General features: G+C 44.6%; 2 protein-coding genes across 5 annotated transcripts in view; one reads left to right on the forward strand and one right to left on the reverse strand.

Annotated features, from left to right (window-relative positions):
• Positions 1-1,998: 1,998 nt before the first annotated feature.
• Positions 1,999-16,818, forward strand: part of ERMP1 (endoplasmic reticulum metallopeptidase 1) — a 32,708-nt gene continuing 17,888 nt past the window's right edge. For 2 of the 3 annotated variants that reach the window (XM_059656740.1, XM_059656741.1), the window contains exons 1-7: positions 1,999-2,463; positions 4,158-4,459; positions 9,409-9,536; positions 10,359-10,464; positions 13,232-13,378; positions 14,025-14,117; positions 16,517-16,729. In XM_059656740.1, the coding sequence (XP_059512723.1) occupies positions 2,120-2,463; positions 4,158-4,459; positions 9,409-9,536; positions 10,359-10,464; positions 13,232-13,378; positions 14,025-14,117; positions 16,517-16,729 (1,333 nt within the window). In that variant the 5' untranslated portion in view covers positions 1,999-2,119. Of the gene's footprint in view, positions 2,464-2,668; positions 2,831-4,157; positions 4,460-9,408; positions 9,537-10,358; positions 10,465-13,231; positions 13,379-14,024; positions 14,118-16,516; positions 16,730-16,818 lie in introns of those variants that run through there. The other variant, XM_059656742.1, reaches the window with a different exon arrangement.
• The window catches only part of RIC1 (RIC1 homolog, RAB6A GEF complex partner 1), a 143,984-nt gene continuing 135,736 nt past the window's right edge, over positions 8,571-16,818 (reverse strand). For both annotated transcript variants that reach the window (XR_009447599.1, XM_059656726.1), the window contains one exon: positions 8,571-9,516. Coding sequence is in view for 1 of the 2 variants with exons in the window: in XM_059656726.1 (XP_059512709.1) it covers positions 9,474-9,516 (43 nt within the window). In the remaining variant the exon portion in view is untranslated. The remainder of the gene's footprint in view (positions 9,517-16,818) is intronic.

Here is a 16,818-nt window from a genome sequence, read left to right on the forward strand (position 1 = left end):
GTGTGCTGAAGGTTCCTGAGTCAGGGACTCAGACTAGCTGGCTCCAGCAGCTGGGCTTTCATTCTACTGCTGATAGTATTCCGTGAGAGGTACACTGCCGGAATATTGTCAGAGATCCTTAACTTACATTATCCATCCAGAAAGAGAGCTCAATGATTTAACCAATAACCCAGCTCCTGGTAGGTGCACCTGGTCTCTAGGTTTTCTGACATCCACCAGGCCCAGCAAGTGACAGCATAAAATAAGTAAAACCTAAAAAAACCCATGAGACACTTGTGCCCGTTGCCTAGGAACTACAGACCCCCATACCTTGTTTTGCTCTGATGGACAGTTGTTTCTGAGCTGCTATTTTCCAAAGATGGTGCGGGCGATAGAGTTTTTGGAAAGAATAGCAAGACAGCCAGTACCGGTTTGGCTCAGTGGATACAGCGTCGGCCTGCGGACTGAAAGGTCCCAGGTTTGATTCCAGTCAAGGGCATGTACCTTGGTTGCGGGCACATCCCCAGCAGGGAGTGTGCAGGAGGCGGCTGATCGATGTTTCTCTCTCATCGATGTTTCTAACTCTCTATCCCTCTCCCTTCCTCTCTGTAAAACATCAATAAAATATATTTTTTAAAAAAGAGCAGCAAGATAGCTGGTTCCTATAAAAGACAATATATATTCATTTGCTAGGCACAGGGCTAGGCACTGGGGACATAGTGATGAATAAGTAAGATAGACATTGTCTTTGGTCTTACTTATCTTACCGGCTAAAAAGGATCTTACTGAGTTAACTTGTGCTGCTGCCGTAACATTGTTACGCTTTCATTTATTTAACCAACAGCTGTTTATGGATTACATGCTGCATGCCATGCTTTGTGTTAAGAGGAGGGAATAAAATGATGAGCAAAGCCAGACATGATTCTTGCCTTCATGGAGCTTACCGTCTAACGAGGAAAACATTAAATAATTCCATAGCATACATGGTGCTGTGAGAGCCTCCCAATAGGGGAGACCGGCTTCCTTAGGTGAGGAGATTCTTGCTTGAGGAAGTACCACTTAAGCTGACATGAAGGTTAACTAGGAGTTAACTCGGCAATGAGGGGAGGGAAGAACATTCCAGGCTGCTCGAACAGCATGTGAGAAGATCCTGGTGGAGAAGGAGAGATGGGTGAGCAGGAAGGATTTTGAAAGAGGCCAGCTGGAGAGCTGAGAATAAGGAGCGCCCTGCTGTCAGGTGGGCCTGAGCAGTAGGTAGGGCAGGCAGGTAGGGTAGTGCACCTTCCCAGTTGGTCTCCAGTTAATGGTCATGGTGCTCCTGCGAGTCCATGCTGGAGACACGGAACTTTGAAGCAGAGAGGCGGCTGCATGGGCGGCAGAAAGACTAGGTGGTCGCTTGTCAGTGCCCCTTCAGTACCCGGATAGAGTGCTGTCGGAGAGCCCACTGATTTAAAGTTCTTCAGCGGTTACTTGTAAGTTTCTCAGCTATTGTGGGAATAGAAGTATTTCCCTTTCATGGTTCTTCATGAGACTCGACTGAGTTAATCTATTAAATCATTTAGCACAGTGCGTGGCTCATGGCAGGTGATCCACAGATAATAGCTATTCTTTTTCTTCAGCTGTTCATGGAGGCAGTGATAGTGCTGGTTTCCTCCCACGGTTAAGATATGTGGAAGCATGAGGCTAGGCCTCCTTTGCGCGGTCCTATTTTTTTTTTTCTTCACTTTAAGAGCCTACAATGTCCAGAGCCGGTTCTGACGCTCCTTAGGAGAGCTGGGCCATTGTCTTCTTCACCTGCCTGGTGCACCACGTGCATTCTTTTAAAAGCCATCTCTCGCTTTCCTCACCTTTGTAGGTGGATGGGTATCTTTCCATTTGGAAATCTCCATCCCACACCCGGCAGGGAAGCCCGGCAGGAGAAAGGCACACCCACCACGCCCAGCCCGGGCCCGCCCTGCCGCGGCGCCCACCGAGGTCCTGCCCGCAGAGCCCGGGTCTCCGCGCGGCGGGACGGGCCAATCAGAAGAAGTTTGGCCCTCTGCAGTTTCCGTCCGCTCACTAGGCGGCGCTGCGGCGGCCCCGGCTGCTCCCGGGCTGTCGCGGGCTGGGGCTGTGGGGCTGGCGGCTGAGGCTCGTGGCCATGGAGTGGGTTTCGGAGTCGGCGGCCGTGAGGCGGCACCGCGTCGGAGGCGAGCGCCGGGACGGCCCGGCCGCCGCGCCGCCACCGGAGCGGGAGGCCCGGGCGCTGGAGACCTTGGTGGACGCGCGCGGCGGCAGCGGCAGCGCGAGGACGCGGAAGCGGAGCGGGGCGGGCAGCGGCGGCGCGAGCGGGGCTGCGCGGACCGGGCTGTCCGAGGCGCGCGCCGCGCTGGGGCTGGCGCTCTACTTGCTCGCGCTGCGGACGCTCGTGCAGTTGTCGCTGCAGCAGCTCGTGCTGCACGGGGCCCCGGGCCACCCCCGGGAGTTCAACGCGCGCCAAGCCAGGTACTGGCCGCCGTCCCGCCCGCGCGTCCCCTCGCCGGAGCCCGGGCACCTCACCTGGTGCACCCACCCCTGCGGGACCGCCCGGGCTCGCCGGCGCCTCCTGACTCCGCGTGGGGTGGGGTGTGGGGTGGGGTGCCCTTGCGCGTCCCTCTCCTGGAGACCCCGTTTCCAGGACGCGCGGCCGGCTTGCATCGCCCCTGAGAAGCTGGTGGTGCAGGTGGGGTGGCCGAGGGGCCGCGCCGGCACGCCGCTCGCTGTGTGCCCCACCTGCAGCCGGTTTGCTGGTTAGCCGTCCCTCATCTTCTGGAGCAGCTTTCACTTCTTACGAACCCCTCTGCTTTCCAAACGAGATGCAGGAGCGTGAAATGTGTGTACCTTGCCGGTTTTGTAAATTCGGTTCCCGGGGAGGTGTCGGAAGGGGACCATGCAGTCAGGGGTCCAACTTTTTTGAGGGTCACAGTCCTCACGTCTGAAAGCCATGGAGGCGCAGCCTGGAAAACTGCACTTCAAACTTTGACAATTTCAGAAGTTCTCAGATTTCCGGCGATTATCCTTGGGTCCCTGCTGTGTAAGGTTTAACTTTTTTTTTTTTTTTTTTTTAAATTAAAAGACACCATTAAGGCCCTGACCGGTTTGGCTCAGTGGACAGAGCATCGGCCTGCGGACTAAAGGGTCCCAGGTTCGATTCCGGCCAAGGGCATGTACCTTGGCTGCAGGCACATCCCCAGTTGGGGATGTGCAGGAGGCAGCTGATCGATGTTTCTCTCTCACTGATGTTTCTAACTCTCTATCCCTCTCCCTTCCTCTCTGTAAAAAATCAATAAAATATATTTAAAAAAATAAAATAAAAGACACCATTAAGTGTGCTAGAAAGGTGATTAAGTCACATGTATTGTAGCATAAATGTAAGCTCAGAATCTTCAGCTAGCTGAGTTTTCAACAACCACTGTGATTTTAAAAACTTTTTTTTTTTGAATACAATGTGCTGGAAGCTTATTAAGGACTTTCCGGAACACCCTGCTCCCCCTCTTCCTTTCTCCCCACTTGGAATGCAGCGAAAAGACAAAACATTTTTTTGTTTGTGTGTTTTAGGAGTAGAGTTAGTTTTGGCCTGAATTGAAGGTATTAGGCCTTGTGTGCACAATCGGAGGGCTGAGTCCATTCCTTACAATAAAAAAAGTTTTGTTTGTTTGTTTATTTAACCTCTTGTCTTAATTGTCTTTGCTCACTGGTTTCCCCAGCCCAGAATCAGTAGCCCTCCAGAGTGTGGCACAATGAAGTTGCACTCTGTGCTGTATCGTCTTCAGCATTTACACATTTTGAATAGAATCTCTAGCCTTTGTATTGAGAGGATTTGCGAGTGGGTGGGTAGAGAAAACTCTGAAGGGATGCATTCGTGGGAGATGAAACGATGGAACGTTCCTGAAATAATAAAAGGCAACCTTTTTATAAAATTATGTTTTATTTTAAAATTAAATTTATTTTTTCCAATTGCCGACATTCAATATTCTTTTGTATTAGTTTTGGGTATACAGCAGAGTGATTAGACATCATCTACTTCAAGTGTTTCCCCCAGAAAGGTACCCCTTTTTTATGTGAGAAGTGAAAGAATGTGTTTTGTGGGGTGAGGGGAATTGTAGAGGAGAAATTGTTCTGTGCTAAGTGTTAATCATCATTCTTTTGGTGACTTCCAGGGATCATCTTGAACACATAACATCCATTGGCCCCAGGACTACAGGAAGTCCAGAAAATGAAATTCTGACCGTGCATTACCTTTTGGAACAGATTAAACTGATTGAAGTTCAAAGCAGCAGCCTTCACAAGATTTCCGTCGATGTACAACGGCCCACAGGCTCCTTTAGCATTGACTTTTTGGGAGGTTTTACAAGCTACTACGACAACATCACCAACGTTGTGGTAAAGCTGGAACCCAGAGATGGAGCCCAGCATGCTGTTCTGGCTAATTGTCATTTTGACTCTGTGGCAAACTCACCAGGTATGGACCTGCTTTTCAGTCTACTTGAAGTCATCCCAGCCCAGAAAGTTTATGAATGCCAAGCTGCTTGGCAGTTCTGGAATATCATTTTCTTGGACAAACCTTTTTAGTTTTGGCAGGTAGGATAATTAGAATAGTGTCGTTTAGTTTAAGATCTAACCCCCTCACTATTCTCTCAAGTGCTTTATTGTTATTATTATTAAACACTAGAGGCCCAGTGCATGGATTTGTGCACTGGTGGGGTCCCTCAGCCTGGCCTGTGCCCTCTTGCAGTCCAGGATCCCTCGGGGGATGTCAGAGGCCAGGTGTGTGGATTCCCCACAGGCCAGGGGGAGGGACCCCACGGTTGCATGAATCCGTGCACTGGGCCGGTTTCGGCCCCATCCCTGCAGGCCAGGCTGGCCTCTAGTATGCATATAAGATCTTTGGTTAATCTCTTCCCACCTTCCCCCTTCCCCACTTCACTCTGAGAATCATCAGTCTGTTCCATGTTTCCATGCCTGTTGTGTTGAGCGTCTGCCCCCTGGTGGTCAGTGCGCATCATAGCTACCGGTCGAATGGTCGCTTAGGCTTTTATATATAGAGATTAGTGCCAGCAGCCCAAGGACAGGACATGGCATGTTGGTGGTAGACTAAAGCAGCTTTATCAGTGTTACCAGTATGTGTCCCTGAGTCCTGGAGTTAGGTTCTGCCTTTTCAAGTGTTTACTCACCTAGGCATTGTACTAAGCTTTGGGGACATGGGATAAAGGGGCAGTTCTTGCCTTCACAGACACAGGGTTTGGAGGACATCTTTCCTAGCAGTTTCTGTCAACCTGTAAAGTGACAGCCCATGGGGATGCCATTCTGTTAGAATACCTCATTAATCCATAAATCTTCCTCTGGAAATACTTTGTCAAAATAGGATACTTGATTTTACGACAGTGCCTGACACAATATTTTGAATGAATGAGAATCCCCTAAATTGAACTTTCATTTAAAAATGTAAGATTCATGAGAAAAATGTTTTTAGTGATTGTGAAAGAGATTGTAAGCAGGGAGGAATAGAAAATTGTAGCATCTTACAATGGAATCATAGCAGGTTAGAGGTAGACAAGACCTGAGATGGCATCTGGTACAAACTCTGCCTCCCTCCGCCCTTCATTTGACACAGGAATAAACAACTGATCAACCAACACTGATCAGAGACAGAGGTAGGACCAGTTGCTGGGTTTCCTGGCCAGTCCTTTCATCTACATTTGAAAGGAAGGAGAGGTAATGCTACCTTTGGCAATCTACTTAACCTCTTCTCTCCTCAATTTCTAATCTGTGAAATGGAGATAATAGTGCTTTTCTATTAGCATTTCCCCCACTATTAATTGTTATTTAATATTAACATTTCTGGGTTGCTTGAACCTACAGCAGGCCCAATAGGATAATCTAGAACTACACAAAATATAAAATAACATTTATTTGCTTGATTCATCCTAGGACATCTTTAATCAGGAAGCCTGCCAATTGCATTTAGAATGTAGCATGCTTTTTTAATTTAATGTTTTTATTGATTTTTTTTTTTGAGAGAGAGAGAATGGAAGGAAGAGGGATAGAGAGAGAGAAACATCAATGAATATCGATTGGCTGCCTCCTGCCCCCCCCCCTACCCCCCCGGCCCCCCCCTCCCCCGCCCAATTGGGGATTAAGCCAGCAACCTGGGCATGTGCTCTGACCAGGAATCGAACTGGTGACCTCTTGGTTCATGGGTCATGCTCAACCACTGAGCAATACTGGCCAGGCTGTAACATACTTTTTAAAAAATCATATATTTCCAAGAAGTTTACCTGATAAAAGCAACTAGATTTGAAAAGAATTTTTTTTGAGTTTTCAACAAAACAGTTGAGCACATTGAGTACAGAATGATCTGGTGAAAAAAGGTGAATTATTGGCTGTCAATAGAGAGGTCAGCAGGACCAATGTGAATTGCTTAGGGTAGGAGAGATTCACATGCATTTGTAGCACGAGAGGAAATGGACATCATCCCTCACTTCCATATTGGCACAATGTCCCAATGACATGTTTATTATGGAATTGTCTTGTTTCTATCAAGTATTTTTTCAAATGTTAAAAAAGTCAGTATATACCCATTTGTTTTTATAAAGTCAGAAAGATCTTTGTGTGCACCATAGAAACCAGTGGTCTTTTATGCCTGTTTCAAAGCAGTAATAAGTGTCACCTTGTCCCCACTATTATGCTTAAATTCTAGGAAGGGACAAATTAACATCAAGGTTATTTAAGAGCATTATATAAAAAAAGATGTGCATACAAATATCAGAAACATAGTGCCAAATGTTATAAATTATATATATGGAGTCCAATAATGAAAGGATGGCATTTTTGTGAGTCATTGGAACTCATTTTAAATTAAAATTTTATAAGATCATCTATACCAACGGTCCCAAGGACATTTCTGCCAATAATAGATTGTTAAAAATAGTTTTAAAAAACACACTCATAAAATAGATGATCACCTACATCCTTTCAGTGGGTGAACTGTTTGAAACATGGGCATTCTTTTAAGTTGTTCTCAGCAACATATCTGGACCTTCAGGATCATTACCAATTAGAAGTAATGTTACCCACAGAAAGGACTTAAATGTCTTCTTGGGTTTGCTGCGTGGTTCCAGGTTGTTGATAGAAGAGACATTGAGTTATTTTAGGGGTGGCTTCAATTTCTGGGTTAATTCTAAATAGAAAGAGATGTTGGTTATCCACTCAGCCGTTATGGATACTGCTCTCTAACTTGCCTTCACTTTCTTAAAGATATTTGACCCTCTCTGGTTCTGTTCTCGGACAACAGAACTATTAAAATGAAGGAAGATAAATGGACAGTTTAACTTTTGAATCAACCCTGTATAGATATGTCTCTTTCAGTTTCCCTTTCTCTTTGAATAAAGAACATTTTTATGGCTTGATTTTTATTTTAAAGTAACTCACAGTCTCAGAGTGTAAAAACCATTAATTTCATTTGGGTCCTGGAAGGTGGCACTTTTTACTGACTGCTACATAGACTTCTGGTTTGATAGCAGTTAGGTAGTCATTACTTAGTTTCACTTGGATTTAAAATGCAATTCAGTATTCACTGCCAAGACAAGTAATAGTAGGTAATAAGTAGTTTCTTCTTGAGTAGGAGTGGAGTCTGGAATTTAACGACCCCACAAGCGTGTTAGCTAGCTGCAGAGCCTGCCTTAAGTTTGCAAAGAGAAGGAAAGCCCAACACTGAATGCAGGCCACAGTATTTTGTAACCCTCACAACACAGCTGTGAGGTAGAGAGCATTAGCCTGCTCTCTAGACCAGGAAGTTGTAGGGTAAACGACAGAGCTAGAATTTATTTCCAAGTCTTTCTTACTTTAACACCCATACTAAATTGCCCAGCCAGGGTAGCTCAGTTGGTTGAGCGTCATCCTGTGCACACGTAGGGAAGGCAACGTATGGAAGGCAACGGATCGCTGTTTCTCTCACACAGCTGTTTCCCTCCCTTTCTCCGTCCAAGCATGACCCTTTGGTAAGAATTGAAAAACAGAACAAAACCCATGCTAAACTCTGTAGTGCTCTGTCTCCCGGTGGGTGAACCTGAAGATGCTATTGTCTGGCTTATTACTGTGCGTATTTGCTTCGATTACGCTTTAAACTTTTTATTATGGAAAATTTCAAATAGGTATAAAAACAGAATTGTTTAATGAACCTGTTTAATGTCACCCAGCTTCGACAGTCTCATCTTGTTTCTTTACCTCCACCCCTGCCACTCTTAATTATTTTGAAGCAGATCTCGGCTGTATCGGTTTCTCTGTATTTCAGTCTAATTCACTGAAAGATAAGGACTCTTTTTTGACATGCTCATAATACTATGAATTACCTCATTAAAAAAAATAATAATTCCTTAATATCATCAAGTGTCTAATCAGTTACTTTACCTCTTATAGTGCTTTAAAAAAAACAAGGCACTAAAGCCATCTTTATAGTCACCTTTAATTCATACGTAAAGCTTCTGAATCAAGTAGTGAAGTAATTTGATGAAGTCCTCTGCTTTATCAGTGTTGGGACTAGGGATACTACTCAATTCATTAGTCTCCTTTCCTTTCCTGTCTTATTAGATTTGGTGTCTTCTTTGTACTTTTTTTTTTTTTTTTTTATCACATCTCCTTGAGGAAATCTTAAAAAATGCTACACCATCCCAACTGACCCCTCTGTAAATGCGAGTGATCTGAAGATTTTATGATTTTGGCAGGAAAACAGGCAGGAAAGGAGTGGGTGGCAGGGGGAGATGATCTAGGAAGCTGTGAGCACTAGAAGTGAGAATATTATAGAGGATGTGGAATAAGGATAAAGAAGGGAATAAAGTACTTGGGGTTGATGAGAATATCAGATTTTATTTTATTTTAATCCTCACCCAAGGACATGCTTTTATTGATTTTAGAGAGAGAGGAAGGGAGATGGAGAAAGAGAGGAACATCTGTGTGCGAGTGAGCATTGATTGGTTGCTTCCTGCAGGCGAACAACCAGGATAGAACAGAAACCTGGGTTGTGCCCTGACGGGGAATCGAACCTTTGACCTTTCTTTGTATAGGATGATGCTACAACCAACTGAGCCACAACAGCTAGAGCAGAGAATGCCAGATTTTAGTATTAATTTAGGTCCAATCTGGTTGGTTATTCAACAGACATTAATATTCTGGCCTAGGTATAGGTCTAGACATTGAGATTAAGTCAGCCAGCAAACCAGACAAAGATCCCTGTTCTCGTGGCGTTTACTGCTGGTGGGTATGCTTGTCACCTGATGGTGACAGGCGGAGCTGTGCTTCTGGCCTTGTGGCTGTGTGATGCTCCCCGATGAGAAAACCCCATTCCTTGCCCTGCTGCTTCATACTGTAAAGATTTTAAAATCTGAGGAGCAAGTCTGCTTTTTTTATTTAAAGGTGCCAGTGATGATGCTGTTAGCTGTTCGGTGATGCTGGAAGTCCTCCATGTCTTGTCAACGTCTTCAGAAGCCTTGCATCATGCTGTCATATTTCTCTTTAATGGTGCTGAGGAAAATGTTTTGCAGGTGAGATTTTACTGTTGTAAGTACTAGGCTTGGATAATAATGATAGTAATAATAATAAACTTATGCATTTATCATAAAATCATATACAGAAGAAATATTGTACCTGGAAGTACTATAAAAATTCTAGTCACTTATATATACATATGAGAGGCCCAGTGCACGAAATTGATGCACTGGAAGGGCCCCTAGTGGCTGCTGGCTGCTGGCACCGGCTGAGCATTCCCTCCCTTCCCTGGTCACCTGCTGCCGCCGGCCAGGGCCTCCCTCCCTTCCCTCAGCCAGCCCCGCCCCCTGGTCGAACTCCCGGGCAAGGGGACAATTTGCATACTATGCTTTTATTATATAGGATGTTCAGCATTTGCAAACTCAACTTAGAACAGGTCATCTTGTCAGAGTTTGGCTCATGTCAGTGTGATGGCATAATTATCACCTCAGGTTTTCTTTGACTGGAGTTTCAGAGGTGTTTTGAGGCAGGCACGCAGCATGAGTACCCAGCCATGGGGATCGTCCCTTCTCACATTTGTTTGTTTTTTGTTCTTTCCTTTGCGTAGCCTCACACTTACTGAGGATGTTGTTTGGCGCCACTCACGGAAACCAGGATGTTTTCTGTGGTGGTGACTTTCCACTCAGCAAACTGCACACAGCCATTATGCATTGAGAGAGAAACAGATGTGTGTCTTTAGATATATTGCCTTTGAAAAAAATGATTATTTTCCTGTTCTTCCCCTTGTCGGCATAGACGTTCTGTTTTTAAGATAACCAAAATAGAGACTTTGATAATCTCAAATTGTTTAACATATATTTGTTTTCTTTCTCATTCAGGCCAGTCATGGTTTCATTACTCAGCACTCCTGGGCCAACTCAATTCGTGCATTTATTAACCTGGAGGCAGCAGGTGTAGGAGGGAAAGAACTTGTATTCCAAACGGGTATGTGAGACTATACAGGGTGGGACAAAGTAGGTTTACAGTTGTGAGTACATGAAACACAGACTGTATTCTTGTATTATTACTTATTAATTATTGTATTATTTCCCATATGAACAACTGTAAATCTACATTTGCCACACCCTGTATTTTATATTTGAATGCAGTTGCATTGTATACTTTAATGTAATTCTTGTTTTTATAAAAATGGAAAGTGTGTGAAAATAAGTTATTTCTCTAATGAAATGAACATTCTTTTTAAAGCATAAGATAGGTTTACCTTGTCTTTGTTAAAATTCTTAACCAAATATTAATAGCACATAATGCTTATATAGTGCTTATTATATGCCAAATGTTCAAAGTACTTCATATATATATATATATATATATATATATATACACATATATTAGAGGCCCAGTGCATGAAATGCATGCACTGGGGGAGGGGAGTCCCCCTCAGGCTGGCCTGCACCCTCTCGCAGTCCAGGACCCCTTGGGGGATGTCCGCCTGTGGGCTTAGGCCCGATTCCCCTGGGGATCGGGCCTAAGCTGGCACTCAGACATCCCTCTCGCATTCCGGGGCTCGCTCAGTCCAGGACCCCTTGCTCCTTACTGCCCGCCTGCTGTGGAGGTGGGAGAGGCTCCCGCTATCGCCAGCTGTGAGCCCGGCTTCTGGCTGAGCAGCGGGGAGCACCGCTCAACCAGAAGCTGGGCTCATTGCTCCTTAGAGCTGGCCCCGCACCCTGCCCACTGGTGTGGGTGGGGTGGGGGGGGAGAGGCGCGATCGAGGACTGGGCTAGCTGGGGTAATGGCCAAGGGAGGTTGAAGCGCCACAGTCACGTCCCATCCCGCCTCTGCGGAGGCACGGGGACCATGCTGCCCCCTCTCCCACTGCCTTTGCAGAAGGGGTGGTGCCAGGACCGGGACCGGGCCCATGCTGCCACCTCTCCTGCCACCTCTGTGAAAGGGGGCGCACCGGGACATGGCTGGCCTAGTAGCACAGGCTCGCTGCCCCCGCCCACTGCTCCTGCCCCCTGGCCACTGGTTGTTCCGGAAGGACTTTCTGCTGTCTGGTCTAATTAGCATATTAGCTCTTTATTATATAGGAGGTATATATATATGCCACTTAATCCTCAAAACACCATGAAAAAAATGAAGGCTAGAAACAGAAAAAAGAAAATGATAAAAGCAAAAACCATGTGATTATCACTTTGTTGAACTTGTAATATGGAATTGTATGCCTCTAAATAAAATTAAATGCATCTTAAAAAACAAAACAAAACCAAAACCCCCCCAGAATACCCAAAATAAAAAATACAAATAAAAAAATAAAAAACTGACTCATGCCATGGAGCAAAGAAACACATAAGAAAGAAAGAAAATAAAAGGTCAATGAGTGGTGGTAAAACAAGTTTCTCTGATGGGGGAGAGCGAGCACATTCAACAAGCAAATCTAGAGCTGGCATACAATTACTTTATCTGTCAACATTAGTCAGCTTTTTGCTAAGTTTTATTGTAACAAACAACCCTGAATCTCAGTGGGTTACAATAAATAGCAAAGGCTTATTTCTTCCTCGTGTTACATTTTGGTTCCTGGATAAGCGAAGTTACGTTTCATGGCTATGATGTCCCATGTGGCTTACTCATTCTGAGATCCAGGCTGAAGGAGACGCCCCAGTCAGGGATGAATTGATCTCGTGGCCAAAGGGATGGACCATGTGATGTCTCTCGGTTAAATTTCATGTCTCTCCCATTCAAGATTAATTTGCCACAGCAATTCATGTGGCTGAGCCTGCAATTAATAGGGTGAAGAAATGTATGTGCTGCTTCCACAGGGAGGCATTATAAGTTACATGGGAGGGAGGCGTGAGTAACTGGGAACAAAAATACATTTTCTCTCACGATCCTAAAGAGAAAACTGCCACATTGGAAAAAAAGTTGTATATGCATGAAGATATGAGTGCAGAATTATTAATAATGATAAAAATTATAAATAGTAATAAGGAACTTTGTGGTATATTCAGTGTTTTGCAGTTATTGAAATGACCATTGTAATATCTAGCAACACAGGAAAAGCATTGAACATGATGTTTAGTGAAAGAGCAATTTACAATTATATATACCCGTGAGTATAGCTACATACACACAATCATACATTTTTTTAAAAAATTGAAGATATGACCCTTGCCGGTTTGGCTCAGTGGATAGAACATCGGCCTGTGGACTGAAGGGTCCTAGGTTCGATTCCGGTCAAGGGCACATGCCTGGGTTGTGGGCTTGACTCCTGGTAGGGGGCATGCAGAAGGCAACTGATCAGTGATTCTCACTCATCCTTGATGTTTCTATCTCTCTCTCCCTCTCCCTTCCTCTCTGAAATCAAAAAAATATTTTTTAAAAATTGAAGATATGAAAATAAGTTATCTTAGGATGATGGACTTTTGAGTGATTTTTAATTTTTAGACAAAAACTTTTTATAGCCATAATCGGTTTGGCTCAGTGGATAGAACGTCGGCCTGCGGACTGAAGGGTCCCAGGTGTTGGATTCCAGTCAAGGGCATGTACCTTGGTTGCAGGTACATACCCACTAGGGGGCGTGCAGGAGGCAGCTGATCGATGTTTCTCTCTCATTGATGTTTCTAACTCTCTATTCCTCTCTCTTCCTCTCTGTAAAAAATCAATAAAATATATTTTAAAAAAACTTTTTAGTGTTATTTTATAATTAAAAATAATTTTATTTTCTGAAATTTTATGTTGTCATGTTTCATTTCAGGTCCTGAAAATCCTTGGTTGGTCCAGGCTTACGTTTCCGAAGCCAAACATCCTTTTGCGTCTGTGGTGGCTCAGGAGGTTTTTCAGAGTGGCATCATTCCTTCCGATACTGACTTCCGCATCTACAGGGACTTTGGGAACATTCCAGGTATTTTGTCAGTTGTGGGCCGCAGTGTGACGATGCTTAATTAATAGCAAGTTTTACATTTTGGAGTAAACAGCATTTTCTGGGAGCACATTCTCTGAGAGCCGTGTATTCTGACTCAGCTCCTGATATTTTCCTTTTCTTTTAAATTCTGCTCCAGTTAAAATGCTTGCCTTTTTTAGAACATGTCATGTCACCTTGCCCCACCGTGTGACAGAAGGACCGAGGAGAACTGTTCAGCAGTTCATTCCCAAAAGATGGTGATAGATCTTCGGGGACTTTCGACTTTCATTGCTGTTTTGCTTTGCCAGCAGCATTGGTGACTGTACAGCTTATTTGACGTTAAATTTGGCTCTGGCCTGGCAAGGCTGTAGATGGCAGAGTTTCGAGGATGTCCCAAGCTCAGCATTCCTGCTCCTTGCTGTGGGACTTGTAATGTGCAGTCGTGTGCCCCCTCACTCGTGTATTGATTACATACCACAGCTATAGATTCTGTAAGCATTTGGAAGGGAATGTCATCCGTAAATGTGACAAAGCAATCATGCTGCTGCTTTGACATTTTGTCTTTTAGGAATTTAATACATTAAACAAATAGGCCTAAAACAAGTGGATCTTTACAGAAAAATGACCCTTCTTGTGTATGTTTTAGGAATAGACTTGGCTTTTATTGAGAACGGATACATTTATCACACCAAGTATGACACAGCGGACAGAATTCTAACAGATTCCATTCAGAGAGCAGGTTGGTATTCTAATTTAGACTTTTTATACGTGTTAAGATGGAATATTAGGGATGACCTATAAATCTATAAATATTTCGTGGCCTGAGCATTAGGGAGGCAGTGTATGGTGTGACTGAACTGGGGCTTTGGAATTAGAGATCTGAGGACTTAAATTTAGCCTTGAAGACTAGTTTAGCAATTAAGAGCATAAGACTCTTCATTGTGGGGAATTGGAAAGGGGTTGACCCAGGGTTATGGTAGGGCTGCTGAGTGATGACAGTCTAGCCAAAATGGAAGCTGTGCATTGGAGGTGGCACCAACACATTTGGGCGGCTTGCCCAGGTGCAAAAAAGTTAGATTGATCCGAGGTTGGGTGGTGAGGGCAGGTGAGAGGGTTATAGGCCACGTGTCAGGAGGACCAGGACAAGGGAGTTCAAGTGCTCCCCCGAGAGATGTGGGGTGGTGAGGGCAGGTAAGTCTGATACTGAGCCTTAAAGAGTTGTTGGGATTTGGCCTAGTGGGGATTACATTCCAGGTAAGAGCACAGCATGGGGTAGGATGTGCTTGTGTGTGGGGTTGTTGGTGAGTAGATTGTCAGATTACAGTCTAAGGCAGTGGCCGGCAAACTGTGGCTCTCGAACCACATGCGGCTCTTTGGCCCCTTGAGTGTGGCTCTTCCACAAAATACTGACTTCTGCACATGGACCATGAGGTTTCAGTCACACTGTACGTGCATGCCCGCATGTGGTATTTTGTGGAAGAGCCACACTGAAGGGGCCAAAGAGCCGCATGTGGCTCGTGAGCCACAGTTTGCCCACCACTGGTCTAAGGGAAGCTGTACTTTCAGCAATAAAGGGAAACGAGGTAGAAGTGTGAGGGTAGAGAAAATTGCAGAAAGCTTTACAAATCATCCAGAAGATGCTGTAGAAATAAGGGGTAATGAAAGGCCTGAGTACATGAATGAATGATGGCTTTAAATGCTGTTAGTCTCATGATGCTATCTGGAGTGGATGGTGGAGAGTGGGGAGAGCCATGAATGAGGTAATTTAAGCCAGGAGACAATAACTTAAGTGTGGAATAATGAAGATCTAGACTGTGGTGCTGACAAAAGATAGAAAGGAAAGGGGAGGGGTAGAAAAGTAGATTCATTTTTAATGTAAATTCAACAAGACTTGACAGGTTAGATAGAAGGGATGAATCAGATGGACGGCAGCAAAGATGATGCCATGGACTGTAATAGGGATGTGGGAAGGTGAGCCTCATCCGGGGCAGGAACAGAGAAGGGAAGGACACCATGAACCTGTGAGACCCACAGGAAGGGGGGGGTGGGGGGGGTGTCTGTGAACCGGCCAGATGAAAATACAGGTACAGTTTAGAGATCTGGGAGGAACTTGGTATATGGGTTTGGGTGTGAAAGGCGTAGAAAATACCACAAAAAGTATGGAGAATGGAAATGTTATTTTGGAAGAGCAAAGCGAAGGTAGAGGACTACACTTGAGCTTTTAAAGTCCCATTAGCACGTTTTTAGGGAGCCAGGAGAGCCAGTATAAGAAACACTGTGGTACGACAGTGTGGAGTCTTAAGTGAAAAGAAGAGAAAGTTAAGGATGGGATGGGTAAGCGGAAGAAATGCCAGTCACTCAGGCTTTTTATTACTCCCGTGTTAAAGCTCAAACTCATTCATCTTTTCATCGACATAACAAACATTCGCTACCTCTGATGTGCCGGGTTCTGCATGATCATGAATCTCCCCGTCATCGCTGAGCAGTCTCTCTCCTCATCCAGGGCTCCTGTTTCTGTGTTTGGAACTCGCCCTCCTCAGGGCCTGCATCTTCACAGTTCTCAGCCTGGACAGTCTCCCCACTGTGCGAGCTATAAATACCACTTCCTCGGGGCTGCTTCTCTGACCGCTCAGACTCCATTAGTCTCCCGTGATATGTTTCTAGGGACCTCTAATACCTCTCCTTATTAATTATTTTTATTCAGATACAATGGACATTGCTTATGAATTCTTAATAACTTGTACACTCACTTGTGGTTTGGTGTCTGTGAGCTTCACGAGAGGTTTTGTCTCTTGGCTCACCACTGAATTGTGTCTAGAGCAGCGTTTGCTGCATTACACATATAGTAAATGAACAGGCACTAAGAAACAGCTATTGAGTTTGTCAGCAGCAAGGGTACAGCTGATCGCAGTAAATACAGTTCTAATAGATGGGAAAGGATGAAGGCCATTTGGCTGAGTTTGTAGGTGGAGAGGAAACGGAGTATGAGCTTGTAGCTTATTTGAAAAATTTAATAAGAAAGTGGGGTCGAGCAATAAGATGGTAGAAAGCTATTTCTTATCACATTCTTGCTAGGTGTTTCTTTACTCGGATACTGGATGGTTTATTCAACTTTGTCTTTCTTTTCTTTACTAATAGGTGACAACATTTTAGCAGTTCTTAAATATCTAGCTACATCTGATGTGTTGGTTTCTTCTTCTAAGTACCGGCATGGGAACATGGTCTTCTTTGATGTGCTCGGCCTATTTGTCATTGCCTACCCCTCTCGTGTTGGCTCCATAATTAACTGCATGGTGGTAATGGCTGCTGTTCTGTACCTGGGCAAAAAGTTGTTGCAGCCCAAACATAACAGTGAGTATTTCCCCCTAAAACTACAATCCTGGCATGGGTGTAGAATTTGCCTGAAGTTTTTTAGTCAGTTTGCTTATATCTTTCCAAGA

The sequence above is a fragment of the Myotis daubentonii genome, chromosome 11 (genome assembly GCF_963259705.1).
Source record: "Myotis daubentonii chromosome 11, mMyoDau2.1, whole genome shotgun sequence".
Taxonomy (NCBI): domain Eukaryota; kingdom Metazoa; phylum Chordata; class Mammalia; order Chiroptera; family Vespertilionidae; genus Myotis; species Myotis daubentonii.